Consider the following 13,729-nt stretch of genomic DNA (forward strand, 5'->3'; position numbering starts at 1 on the left):
ACCTGCAACCAATCTCCATCATGCTGAGAACATCAGCCGTGTGCACATTGCGTAGCCCTATACATGAGAATTGGCTAGGACACTATAATTTCATATGATATTTTGAAATTCATATGATATTTTATACAAAAATGGGGGGGGGGGTTAATGCATAACATGTAAATTGCAAAAACATAATAAAACTAATAAATGTAGGAAAGAGTGCCCACATGGTATGAACTAATAATAATAATAATAATCTTTATTTTTATATAGCGCTAACATATTCCGCAGCGCTTTACAGTTTTGCACACATTATCATCGCTGTCCCCAACGGGGCTCACAATCTAAATTCCCTATCAGTATGTCTTTGGAACTACAGGAACAATCGTTTCTACATTTATTAGTTTTATTATGGTTTTGCAATTTATAAGTTATGTATTCACCCCCCCTTCTTTTATATACAATATCATATTCAATTATAATGTCATAGCTGACTGTTATGTACAGGGCTACGCAATGTGCACACGGCTGATGTTTCTCTGATGTTAGTTCTCAGCATGATGGTGATTAGTTCCAGGTTGTATTTATACTCACCTATTTCTTTGGCATGGCATCCTATGACTACGGGCACTGACGTGCGCTAGAAACGCGTCATGCTCGGAGGCTTTTCTCTCTTATTTTAAACAGTTCTAATAAAATTAAGATTTTATTTTCCCTGAGTGGATGTGCTGGAATCACCCTTTCATCACTTCAATTTTGGCTGAAGTCACCAGCAGGTACGGCGCCCACCAGCTTTATTTGTCATCAGCGATTCCTATGTTTTTCACAACGTGTCAAGCTCCTACCACTCCACTCCTACCTACTGGATGTTATCGTAGTTTTCACTGGGGGTTGTACTTCATCCCTGACCAATCTTACGGAGGCATCAACACTCAAAGGAAAGAGCACACTTCCATCTTAAAGGGAATCTGCCTACATTACGCTGCTCTCAGATGAGGTAGCAAAAACCTGCTAACAGAGAGAGGCTGGATACATTGATGTATCACTTACTTTACTGGGTGCAGCCATTCTGACAAAATCAAAGCTTTTAGATTTAGAATGGAGCTGAGCTGAGAAAGCTAACCCCGCCCACACCAGGCTCTACATGTACAAAGTCCATAGACAGCGAGCTGCTTATCACAGGATGGAGAGTTGCAATGTTAATCTCTTAAAGATAAATACTTCACAGTTCGTAAACAACAGCACTCACTTAGAATTCGTCTGTGTTTCAGCCGCTATCTTCTGCTGTCTTCACATTACATAGTAAAAACCTTCTGACTGATTCCCTTTAACTTAAAGCAGGTTTCTTAGTGTGTGAGACATATGACAGACAGCCACGATCTCTGGATGTAACCTTCTGCATGATTGGAAAGCACACGTGGCAGACACCTTTCCGATAAGATCCATGTGGGGGAAGGGCATGTCGTATTACGAACCCTTCTATCAGCTCTCTTCTACTAGCAGTGTCCACTTTACCTTTCTACTGCTGCCACACAATGTCTGTCTAGAGATGTGTCAGTAATCACCCCAATGTCTGTTGTGCTCAACTTGTATTTACACGGTATTGAGATTAGAGCACGCTATTACTTTTTTCACATTGGAGTAGCCCAGAACAGGTAGGTTGCTCCTGTGTGAGATGTAATGACCACGTGATCTCACTACAGGGTGAGTACACGTTGCTTGAGCACAGCAGACATAAATGTGATTACGGACACACTCAGTAATCAGGAGAGCTGATAGAAGGTTTTATAATGTTACACATTGATTCATGCAGGAGGTTACACCAGGAAATCAGAGCTGAAACCTGGCCTAAGCTATGGTCGGGGTGAGGGCGGGGTTCTATCCTTTTGTGTGTTGCTTCCTGCCTATGGGATGTACACGCCCCAGTGAGAACTGTCTGATCACACCTACTTAAAGGGAATCTGTCACCAATTTTGGCCCTATAAACTGCAGCCACCGTCATCAGGGGCCTATTTACAGCATTCTGTAATGCAGTAGAGAAGCCCCCAATGTATCCTGAAAGATGAGAAAAAGAGGTTAGATTATACTCACCCAGGGGCGGTCCGGTCCGTTGGGCGTCGCGGTCCGGCGCATCCAATCTTCATAGGATGACGTCCTCTTCTTTGCTTTCTGTCGCGGCTCCGGCGCAGGCGTACTTTATCTGCACTGTTGAGGGCAGCGTAAAGTACTGCAGTGCGCAGGCGCTGGGCCTCTCTGACCTTTCCCGTCACCAGCGCACTGCAGTACTTTGCTCTGCCCTCAACAGGGCAGATAAAGTACACCTGCGCTGGAGCCGCGACAGGAAGCAAAGGAGAGGACAACATCGTATGAAGATGGGAGAGCCCGGACCGGACCGCGACGCCTATTGGACCGGACCGCCCCTGGGTGAGTATAATCTAACTTGCTTTTCTTACCTTTCAGGTTACATCAGGGGCTTATCTACAGGATTACAGAATGCTGTAAATAAGCCCCTAATGGTGGTGGCCACAGTTTATAGGGGCAAAATTAGGTGACAGATTCCCTTTAAATCAAAGGTTGTACACGCCCCAGTGAGAACTGTCTGATCACACCTACTTACTCAAATCAAAAACCGTGATTGCTAATATCTCGGTAATGGAGAAGTGAAAATAAAAAAAGAGAAGTTTCATTGCACTTTGCAGCTATTATTGTATCTGGTGTCCTGTTCAACATGAAAAATGTGGTGAAAACGCCTCTTTATAGGGTCAGTATTGACTCCATATGATTGCTACTTCCAGTAGGTGGCAGTAAAGACCCTATTATCTTCTCTGAATAATCTACTTGCATATTTTATTTCCCAGAGAGTACTGCATAGTCTGCATGTTTCCATATGCCAGTTTAGCAGTCTCCTTACAGAGTTATTCTCAAGTTGTGTCTTGAGCAGCACACAGCTTTACAGTCTGTTTACTTCCAAGTTGCTGGGGAGCTGGCTCTCCGCCATGATTGACTGTTTTAGGCTGTCTTAACAGTCATATAAACAATGTAGAGAGAACAGCAATTCTACAAGCATATTACTTGGAAAGTGAGAGCCATGATTAGAACTGCTCTGGAAACTTATGATGGCGCCAGGGAATTGTGATTTTGCAGGAATAACAGGTCAGGAGCTGGGAGGAAGGTTGAGCAGCTAACCGCTGGATAGAAATCAATGAGTTAAGAGAAGTGACTTCGATCTTAGGCTGGTTTCACATTTGCGTTTTTTTTTTTTGCGCTAAAAAACGCAAAAGAAGCATGCAATTTTTTTTCCCTATACTTAACATTAAAAACGCATGCGTTTTTTTGCATGCGTTTTGACGCGTTTTTGCAACGCATGCATTTTTTTCTCTGCATGCGTTGTACTGCAGAAATGCAACATGTAGTAATTTTAGCGGCGTTTTTTTTGCTGCAAAAAAACGTATTGATGTCTATGTAAACACATGCGTTTTTAAGCACATGCGTTTGCATGCGTTTTTATAGAAAAACACAAGAATACACACTGATAAGCCACACCCAAACCCTAACCCTAAGGGATCCTAACCCTAAATAAGGGTTAGGATTAGGATCCCTAGGGTTAGAGTTTGGGTTAGGGTTAGAGTTTGTGTCGGGGTTAGAGTTTGGGTTAGGGTTAGTTTGTGTTTTAGGGTTTGTGTTAGAGTTTGGGTTAGAGTTTGGGTTAGGGTTAAAGTTTGTGTTTTAGGGTTAGGGTTAGGATCCCTAGGGTTACTAGGGATCCTAACTCTAGGTATTTCTGTTTATAGTGGGTTTTCTAGTTGATTTTGATGATTGGCAGCTGTCACACACTTCTCATCATGAGTTTCAAAAACGCAAACGAAGGAAAAAACGCTTGTAAACGCGTCAAAACGCCACGTTTGCGTTAAAACATGCAAAAACGCATGCGCCTAAAGACGCACCGTTTAAACGCGTTTTTACACCAAATGCGTTTGCGTTTAAAACGCTGCAGATCAAAACACAAGTGTGAAACCAGCCTTAGGAGTTTTAGGGAATCTATAAACAGAAAAAATCTGTTTAAATCAGGTGTTTGAGACACATTTATTTAAAAAAAAAAATTGGCAATTTTTTTTAACCCCTTCACGACCTTGCACGTATAGGTACCTCTAAGGTCGCCTCTCCCTGTTTGCTGTGCACTCTGGCGATGAACCCGCAACTTTTCCTGCTGAGTTAATTAGCTGACATGTGCCCCTAACAGCCGCTGGTGGAATTGCGATCCATGCACGGCTGTTAACATGTTACATGCCGCTGTCAATCCCTAACAGCGGCATTTAACTTGATCACGCCAGAAGAGCATCACAAACCCCGCCCATCAGCGCCCGTGTCATCTGACCGCTGGTCGATGATGAGTCGGCATGATATGTAGCACAAGAAAGCAGAAGATCGCAGCTTCTAGTTTCCCATAGAGACTTTTGAAGCTAGTAAACAGTAAAAAAAAAAAAATATATATATATATATATATATATATATATATATATATATATATATATATATATATATATATATATATAAAAAAAAATGTAAATCACCACCCATTCAAAATAAAACAATTAAAATAAATAGACCTATTTGGTATCGCCACGTTCAGAATCGCCCGATTTTATCGATATGTATAAAAAGAATGAAGCAGATCGGTAAATGGCGTAATGAGAAAAAAATCAAAACTCCAGAATTACATTTTTGGGGTTGCTGCAACATTGCAATAACAGGCAATCAAAAGATCGTATCTACACCAAAATAGTATCCATAAACACGTCAGCTCACCACATAGAAAATAAGCCCTCACCCGACCCCAGATCGCAAAAAATGTAGACATTACGGGTCTCGGAAAATTGCGCCTTTTTTTTTTTTTTTTTTTAACAAACTTTGGAACTTTTAAAACACTTAAATAAAAAAGAACCTATACATATTTGGTATCTACAAACTGGTAATGATCTGGAGAATCATAATGGCAGGTCAGTTTTAGCATTTAGTGAACATGGTAAAAAAAAAAAAAATGGAATGCACTTTTTTGCAATTTTACCACACTTTGAATTTTTTTTTCCCGTTTTCCAATACACGATATGGTAAAACCAATGGTGTCCTTCAAAAGTACAACTCATCTCACGAAAAATAAGCCCTCACATGCCCATATTGATGGAAAAGTAAAAGAGTTGATTCTGGAAAGAAGGGGAGCAAAAAAAACGGAAGCTCAAAAACGGAAAAACCCAAGGTGGTGAGGGGATTAATATTACAAACTTTATTTAAATTAAAAAAACAAATTTGTAGTCTTGCACTTTTCACTCTGGCCACTGAGGCTTTTTTAGACTCCTTTCTCCTATCCTTTCAGGAAGGGTTTAGGCTGGTTTCACATTTGTGTTTTTTGCCGCTGCGTTTTAGCGCAAAAAAATTCATGCGTTTTTTTCCCTATACTTAACATTAAAAACGCATGCGTTTTTTGCATGCGTTTTGCCGCGTTTTGACGACGCATGCGTCGTTTCTATGCATGTGTTTTGTTGCAGAAATGCAACATGTAGTAATTTCTAGCGGCGTTTTTTTGCCGCAAAAAAAGTATTGCTGTCTATGTAAACGCATGCATTTTTAAGCATATGCGTTTGCATGCGTTTTAATAGAAAAACACAAGAATAAACACTGATAAGCCACCCCCCAACCCTAACCCTAAGGGATCCTAATCCTAACCCTATCCCTAAGGGTTAGGGTTAGGATCCCTAGGGTTAGGGTTAGGATCCCTAGGGTTAGGGTTAGGATCCCTAGGGTTAGGGTTAGGATCCCTAAGGGTTAGAGTTAGGATCCCTAGGGTTAGGGTCCCTAGGGTTACTAGGGATCCTAACCCTAGCTATTTCTGTTTATAGTGGGTTTTCTAGTTGATTTTGATGATTGGCAGCTGTCACACACTTCTCATCATGCGTTTCAAAAACGCAAACGCAGGAAAAAACGCATGTAAACGTGTCAAAACGCCGCGTTTGTTTTAACACATGCAAAAACGCATGCGTCTAAAAAACGCAGCGTTTAAATGCGTTTTTTTTCACCACATGCGTTTGCATTTAAAACGCTGCGTTTTTAAACGCTAATGTGAAACCAGCCTTACTGCAGTTTTGTTAACAGCAGAGGCATGATTACAATCACAAGTAATACCTACATACATGGCTGATAACACAGGATCCCTCAGTCACAATAGGTGTCATAACAGCTGACCCTGCTCCTCCTCCCTTCATAATCACCTTTGCACATGCTGATGAGACACTTCAGTCCAAAAGATAGGAATCCGTCATTGTGGCTATGTATGTGTGTTATTTCCTGAAACAATAGGAAGTATGAGGCGAAGAAATGTTATATTTTTAATAAAGAGTGTGATAGATAAAAAATACATTTAACACACAACTTGATTTTAACAATAGGTAATGTTCTGATGATGGCTTCCCTTTACCTACTTAATCTGAATTTAGCTGCCTACTTTGTATACACTGCCAGGCTCTGGTAGTCGATCTTCGTAACAAGCTGTACAATATGTAAGATAAAAGCTCTCATTCTATGAGAATGGCAACAGATAGAAAAAGCAAGTTAATTTGAAACTAGCTTATTTTCATGTTATCTAACTAACTATACCAATTACAGAACATGAGCATACCCCTTTAAAGAGAATATTTACCCTTCAGACTCTGTTTTACTAGTTCATGTATTGTTACATAATCATATTTGTATCATTCACTTTTACTGTTTCAACAGGAGCAGTATTCTACGTTGACTTCCGCAATGAAGATGTGCTACATGTGTGCATGTTTGCTTTAGGGTGAGTGTAAACATTGTTACTTTATGTGTAATGTTCAGTCTTCCTTCATTACTGAATTTTCAGTCTAATAAAATTCTGTTTGCCTATCCTCATTGGAACCGTATGATTCTGGGTTTGCAGATATGAATGCATTCTCTGTACAGCTGTACAGAAGGTGTTGGCTCTGAATAAATAAGCAGCAATTAAAAAAAGACATTCAGTATGCGGGAAAATATTTCTTAATAGGCCGCAGCCTCCCGAGAAGTTCATTTTGTTTGGTTGATATTGGTTACTTGTTACTCCCTGCACTATTTTATGCTTTTACTGTGCAGATTTAGCTTTTTCATAAATGTTACATATTGTATCTTTTTTCATAGGTGCCTTATTGCATTTCTGGGAGTCTTCTTCATCACCAGAAACAGAAAGAGGACCAAAGCATTTGAACCCTATGTTGCCTTTAACGCTCTGCCAGGTAAAAATGTCACACGTGCACGTTTATCGCACATCAACTTTTATAGCTGAAAGTTACAGTATGTTGAAAAATCAAGACTGTTCACTGGTTTCATATGTGCCTATTTTACTGCGCAGAATAGTGAAGCAGACTACATCTGTCCATCAGTTGTGATGGAGACCTGACAAGAAAACGATAACGTTATAGTGAGCAGCACCTTAATCCATTTCCCAGTATGCAATACTTACAAAATGTTAGGGATATTTGGCTTTCAGGTGTAATTTATGGAAAACGTAAAAAGTTCACATTTCAGTCATATTTTATCATAACAGTAGGACATTTAAGTAGAAGCACGCAATGGTGATTTCAGATGCTGATTCCCACTGTGAAATACAGTGGATATAAAGTCTTCATAGCCCTATTTAAAATGCCATGTTTTATCATGTATAATACATACCAAGAATAATTTCAGAACTTTGTCCACATTTAATGTCACCTATACTATAATCTGCACAATCCAAATTGAAAAACCATCTGAAATCTTTTTCAAGTTAAAAAAGAAAAATGAAGAACTAAAATAATGCTAATACTTTGTAGAAGTACCCTTTCAATTTATAAAGGCATTCATTGTTTTGGGGTAAGAATCTACTGGCATGGCACATCTAGAATTGGCAAAAGCCATTCTTTTGTTGATTTGGAGATATGTTTAGGGTCGTTATTGTGCTGAAAGGTTAAATTCATCTTCAGGTTTTTAGCAGAGGCCTAAAAGTTTTGATTCAAAATTGAATATTATGACCTTTTTGTAATTTTCTCCACGGTGACTAAAGTCCCAATTCCAGCTGCCGAAAAATAGCCCCAAAACATAATGCTGCTTCCACTATGCCTAACTGTGAGTATTATGTTCTGTTGGTGATGCAGTGTTGGCTTTGTGCCAAACATACCTTTTGGAATTATGGCCAAAAAGTTCAAACTTGGTCACATCAGACCAGGGGCGGGCAATCATTTTCCCAAAGGGCCACATGAGAGACCATGACTGTTTTGGAGGGTTGAACCAATACATTGAAGATGCCGATTACTTTTTATATTTTATAAAAAACAGTAAATCATACTGCTCCTGTTAGTCAGCAATTGTATTATGATCAACAGCTCCCCCAAAACAGTACAATGGTCCACAGTTCCACACACCTTGTTCTGGACCCCAACACCGTTTGATGCCCCTATAGCCCCACAACACAGTATATTCACCCACCCCACAGTGACAAAAATAAATACCCCCCACATAGAATGAGACCCACACAGTTTTGCTCCCTATATAGAGACTTATGACTCTCAGTAAAATTCCTCATAGCTTTAACACAAGATGGCTGCCCACAGTGCCCAAACAGTATCATGGCCTCCAAATCCTCATATACTCGGTATGATGGTCTCTATGATCCCCCTCAGCCCTCAAACACAGAATGACGACCCCCCAACACAAAATGATTAGCCTAACAGTATCATCTCCCACAGACTTTGAACACAGAATAGTGCTCCAAACATAGAATGGTGAAAGTGCAGGTAATGGAGAAACTAATGCATTAAATTTGCACCGCCATGTGGAAAGGATGATGGATGCCAATCTGAGTATCAGTGGTTTTTGTCGACAGTTTTCGATTGTAGTTGTCCTGAAGTTTGTATACTTCGAAACGTGTTGACAAACCATTTATACCAGGATTGGCATCCTTCATCCTTTCCACATGGCAGCGCAGATTTAACCCATTAGTTTCTCCATTGCTTGCACTTTCATCTTCTCGTGGGTCTGCAGCAGCCTAAGGCCGGGTTCACACTGCGTTAGCAGCAGCCCATTCAGCACATACGCTAACGGGCTGCTGTACCGCAAGTGCCGACGTTTACATCGCGCTAGCGCAGATAGAGCCTCTGCTAGCTTTATCTGCGCTAGCAGTGACGGACCCAGAAACGCTGCAGCCTGCGTCTCCGGGTCCGTCACTCAATGATGGCACATCCCTAGCGCACGCCCATTGTAGGCGTGCGCTAGCGATGTATCCGACATTGCAGTCAATGGCAGCCTTAACGGACTACGTTACACCGCGTTTATGCTGCGGTGTAACGTAGTCTGTCTAACGGACTGCCAGGACGCAATGTGAACCCAGCCTAAGCATTATCACTGGTTGTGTGCACACAACCCAACCATGTGAGCACCATTTGACTATCCTTTAACATTTTTACCCAGATAAGACCCTATTTGCACTTTGTGTCTTTACAGACTTCTTTTAATTTTGAACATAAAATGATGACTTCCACAGTATGATTTTTCACAGCCCCCCAACACATTATAATGGCACCCACACCATATGATCCCCCACCCACAAACGCATAATGATGACCTCACGAGTGAATGACAAAACAAACCCTACACACCTTGCCCCCATTTCTCCGCCACACTACTGTAGTCTTTGATTTACACACTCAGAGTGAGCCAACGGCTCCTTCCTCCACCATTACATTCGCCGGTATCAGCATGCCGGGGATGCAGATACCAGTAAAATCAGAACAGAGGCAGTGACAATGGCCGAAGCGTATGGCCCGTGGGCCCCTTGCAGTTTCAGTCCACAGGATGGATATAAACAGCCAAAGTTCAGGATGTGGCAGATGGTCTGAAATTTGCCCAAGTCTCCATCAGATCATAACACGTTTTATCACATGCTTTTATCAGACTTTATGTAGATTTTAGCTAAATTTAACTGGGCTTGGATGTTTTTCTTTGTATAAAAAAAAAACGCTTCCATCTTTCCACTCCACCCCAAAGACAAGACTTATGAAGAATACGGGACATTGTTTACTGCATGTAACAATCGGTTGCCAGAAATTCCTGCAGCTCCTTTTAATGTTGCGGTATGCTTCTTAGGCTAGTTTCACACTAGCGTTTTGCTGAGCTGCGGAGGGCTGCGGACTTCCTCCGTGAAGCCCCGCCCACGGCCGCACCTCCGCCGCTCAGCTCCTCCTACATCCGCATGCGGCCTGCGTACCTATCTTTAACATTAGGTATGCAGGTCGTGCGGATGTACAGTACAGACCAAAAGTTTGGACACACCTTCTCATTTAAAGATTTTTCTGTGTTTTCATGACTATGAAAATTGTACATTCACACTGAAGGCATCAAAACTATGAATTAACACATATGGAATTATATACTTGACTACCTCTTGAAGCTCATCAAAAGAATGCCAAGAGTGTGCAAAGCAGTCATCAAAGCAAAAGGTGGCTACTTTGAAAAACCTAGAATATAAGACATATTTTCAGTTGTTTCAGACTTTTTTGTTAAGTATATAATTCCACATGTGTTAATTCATAGTTTTGATGCCTTCAGTGTGAATGTACAATTTTCATAGTCATGAAATACAGAAAAAGTTTTAAATGAGAAGGTGTGTCCAAACTTTTGGTCTGTACTGTATGCGGATGCCTCCGCATGCGTCGTTTTGACGATGCAGAGAAAAAAATAAATTCCAACCAGCTGCATTCGACGCGGGTCGCCGTATAGTCAAAACCACACATGCGGAGGCATCCGCACGACCTGCGTACCTAATGTTAAATATAGGTACGCAGGCCACATGCGGACGTAGTCGGAGCTGAGCAGTGGAGGCGTGGGCGGGGCATCACGGAGGAAGTCCGCAGCTCAGCAAAACGCTAGTGTGAAACTAGCCTTAGATGCCTCCTGGACCAATTTTCCTCTTGTCTTTTCATCAACTTTTGAGTGACATCCAGTTCTAGGTAATGTCATTTAAGCCACTTCTTGATGACCATATTCATAGTGTTCTATGGAATGTCTAATGCCTTAGAAAAATTTTTTTAGATTCCTTCAACAATCAGATTCCTTTGCTGTATTGCAAGCTTTACTATTAGCTTGAAATTAACCCCTTCACGCTGCAGCCCATTTTCGTTTTTACGTTTGTTTTGTTCTCCCCTGCTTCCCAGAGCCATAACTTTTTTTCATATATCGGTCAAAATGGCCATGTGAGGGCTTTTTTTTTTTTTTTTGCGAGACGAGTTATACTTTTGAACGACACCTTTGGTTTTACCATATTGTGTACTGGACACCAGGAAAAAAAATCCAAGTGCGGTGAAATTGCATAAAAAAAGTACAATTACCGTACACATTTTTTTAACATGCATGCTAAAATTGACCTGCTATTGTGATTCTCTGGGATATTACGAGTTCACAGATACCAAATATGTGTAGGTTCTTTTTTATTTAAGTGGTGAAAAAAAGAAATAAAAAATTGTTTCATTTTCCGAGACCCGTGCAATCTCCATTTTTCATGATCTGGGGCTGGGTGAGGGCTTCTTTTTGCATACGGAGCTGATATTTTTAATGATACCATTTTGGTGCAGATACGATCTTTTGATCGCCCATTTTTGCAGTTTAATGCAATGTTGCGGCGACCAAAAAAAGCAATTCAGTCTCTCAATGACAACCAGAGGGCTCTACTGCAGACCCCAGGTTGTCATGCCAACCCATCGGCGACCCGCGGTCATGCGACACGGGCACCGATGGACAGGATTAGTGACGCGCTTCCGACCCGATCACACAAAATGCCGCTGTCAGAGATTGATTGACAGAAATGATGACAATGGATTTGTACAGATTATGGGTGACGTTAAAGGTTGAAACAATTTTGAAATGATTCTTCTTGGTATATTTTTTTTACATGACAAAAACCTGGCATTTTAACAAGTGGTATAGACTTTTTATATAAACTGTACATTTGTCCTGCTGATCTTGCGGGTACAGTCAGTGCCCAACTAAGACCAGCGGCAATTACTAATTCTGAAGTACCAAAATCGAAGATAGCTTTGATCCCAGCAGGCTATCTCTTTGTAAGCCTTGGTTAATACTTTTACAAGGAAGATTTTAGAGGAGATTTTGCTCAAAAATGTACACTTAAACATGCTTACAACTCTGTGAAATAAGCTTCCTATTGATGTAAATCAGAAATCACTCATTTAGGCTACGTTCACATTAGCGTTGTGCGGCGCAGCGTCGGCGACACAACGCATGCACAATGCAGCTTTTTGTGACGCTTGCGTTCATTTTTGCATGATTTTTTTGCCGAAAAAACTGCATCATGCAGCTTCCTCTGCGCCTTGACAGTTGCTCCAAAATGATGCATGCATCACAAAACGCAAGACAACGCATGTCCATTCGCCCCCCATGTTAAAATAAATATAGGGGCGCATGACGCATGCATCGCCGTGGCTGCGCCCGACGCTGCCCCGCACAACGCTAATGTGAACGTAGCCTTAGTGCACATTGCTGATGGTTTTCCCACATGCTCTATTGAGCATTGGAAGGTTTATTTGATGTGGTTTTTGAAACAGATTCTGCAGCAAAAAAAACTCTTAGTAAACATTATACCCTGAATGTTTAGGGTGCATTCACACAGAGTCAATTTGCTGAGTTTTTGGAGTGAAAACTGAGCGCATTTACACATTTTTTATTCTAAAAAATCAGCAAAAAGTCTGTGTAAGCCCACCCTTAGAGAGAAGACTCTCATGCCTGCCGTTGTGGAAAGGATCACTATCGATAATATCTACTATGTAATTCTTTGTTGCAGGGGCGATCAGCATGCACGATAACGGCAGCACCATCCAACCTGAGTTTGGAAGCTCATTTTCCTATGGAGCTCTACAAAGCAATGACAGTTTGTCAGAAATGTATACACCGGCTACTCTTCCTGTGTTATCAGAAGAAGCATCATCGGCACAAGCCTATAGGGTCTTAGAACACAGTAAGAGTGAATAAGTTGCATTAAAAACCAAAACTGAACAAAAGTGGGAAAAGAAGCCTTTCTGTCATGGTTGCAGAAGTCTAACCATTCTGCCAGATAATTGCCGTAGCTTACTTGTATTTTGCACATTGGAAGTTGTCTGTAGGTTGCAAAGTTCATTCCGTTTTTGGCTCTACCTCGGATTGCTTCCAATAATGGTGTCTTAACTACTTTGATGAGATTCATGTATAAAACTGAATTAAGTAGACATTTAATTTATCTTTTCAGTTTTTTGTATAAGATTAAAAAGTGTTAAGTGATACAATGAATAATAAAGAATATTTTATGCTGAATGATTTGTGTTTTTAGTTTTATGGTCATAATATCCCCCCAAAAAATACAATAATGACCGGGTTTATGAAACAGTAATGTGCTAATTCCAGCCATCTACACCGGACTCGCCTTAATTCAATGTACTATAATTTCCCAATAAATAGAGATAAAGATCACAGAGGATAGAGTTAGGACTAGTGATGAGCGATCGTGCTCAGATAAGGCGTTATCAGAGCAGCTCAGGTGCTAACTCACTGACTTTGGCGTGCTCGAAAAATGTGTTCGAATCCCCGCTGTTTGCTACACATGCAGAGATTCCCTGTTTATTGGGCAATCCCTGCATGTGTTGCGGCTGTAGAACATGAAAAACTATAAAGGTTGCACTAT

General features: G+C 40.9%; 1 protein-coding gene across 2 annotated transcripts in view; it reads left to right on the forward strand.

The window, feature by feature from the left end:
* NIPAL3 (NIPA like domain containing 3) overlaps positions 1 to 13,362 on the forward strand; it is a 98,380-nt gene extending 85,018 nt beyond the window's left edge. For both annotated transcript variants that reach the window (XM_069757132.1, XM_069757133.1), the window contains exons 10-12: positions 6,751 to 6,814; positions 7,171 to 7,265; positions 12,857 to 13,362. In XM_069757132.1, coding sequence (XP_069613233.1) covers positions 6,751 to 6,814; positions 7,171 to 7,265; positions 12,857 to 13,044 — 347 coding nt within the window. In that variant the 3' untranslated portion in view covers positions 13,045 to 13,362. The remainder of the gene's footprint in view (positions 1 to 6,750; positions 6,815 to 7,170; positions 7,266 to 12,856) is intronic.
* The last annotated feature ends 367 nt before the right edge of the window (positions 13,363 to 13,729 follow it).

Source organism: Ranitomeya imitator, chromosome 3 (assembly GCF_032444005.1).
Source record: "Ranitomeya imitator isolate aRanImi1 chromosome 3, aRanImi1.pri, whole genome shotgun sequence".
NCBI classification, from domain to species: Eukaryota; Metazoa; Chordata; class Amphibia; order Anura; family Dendrobatidae; genus Ranitomeya; species Ranitomeya imitator.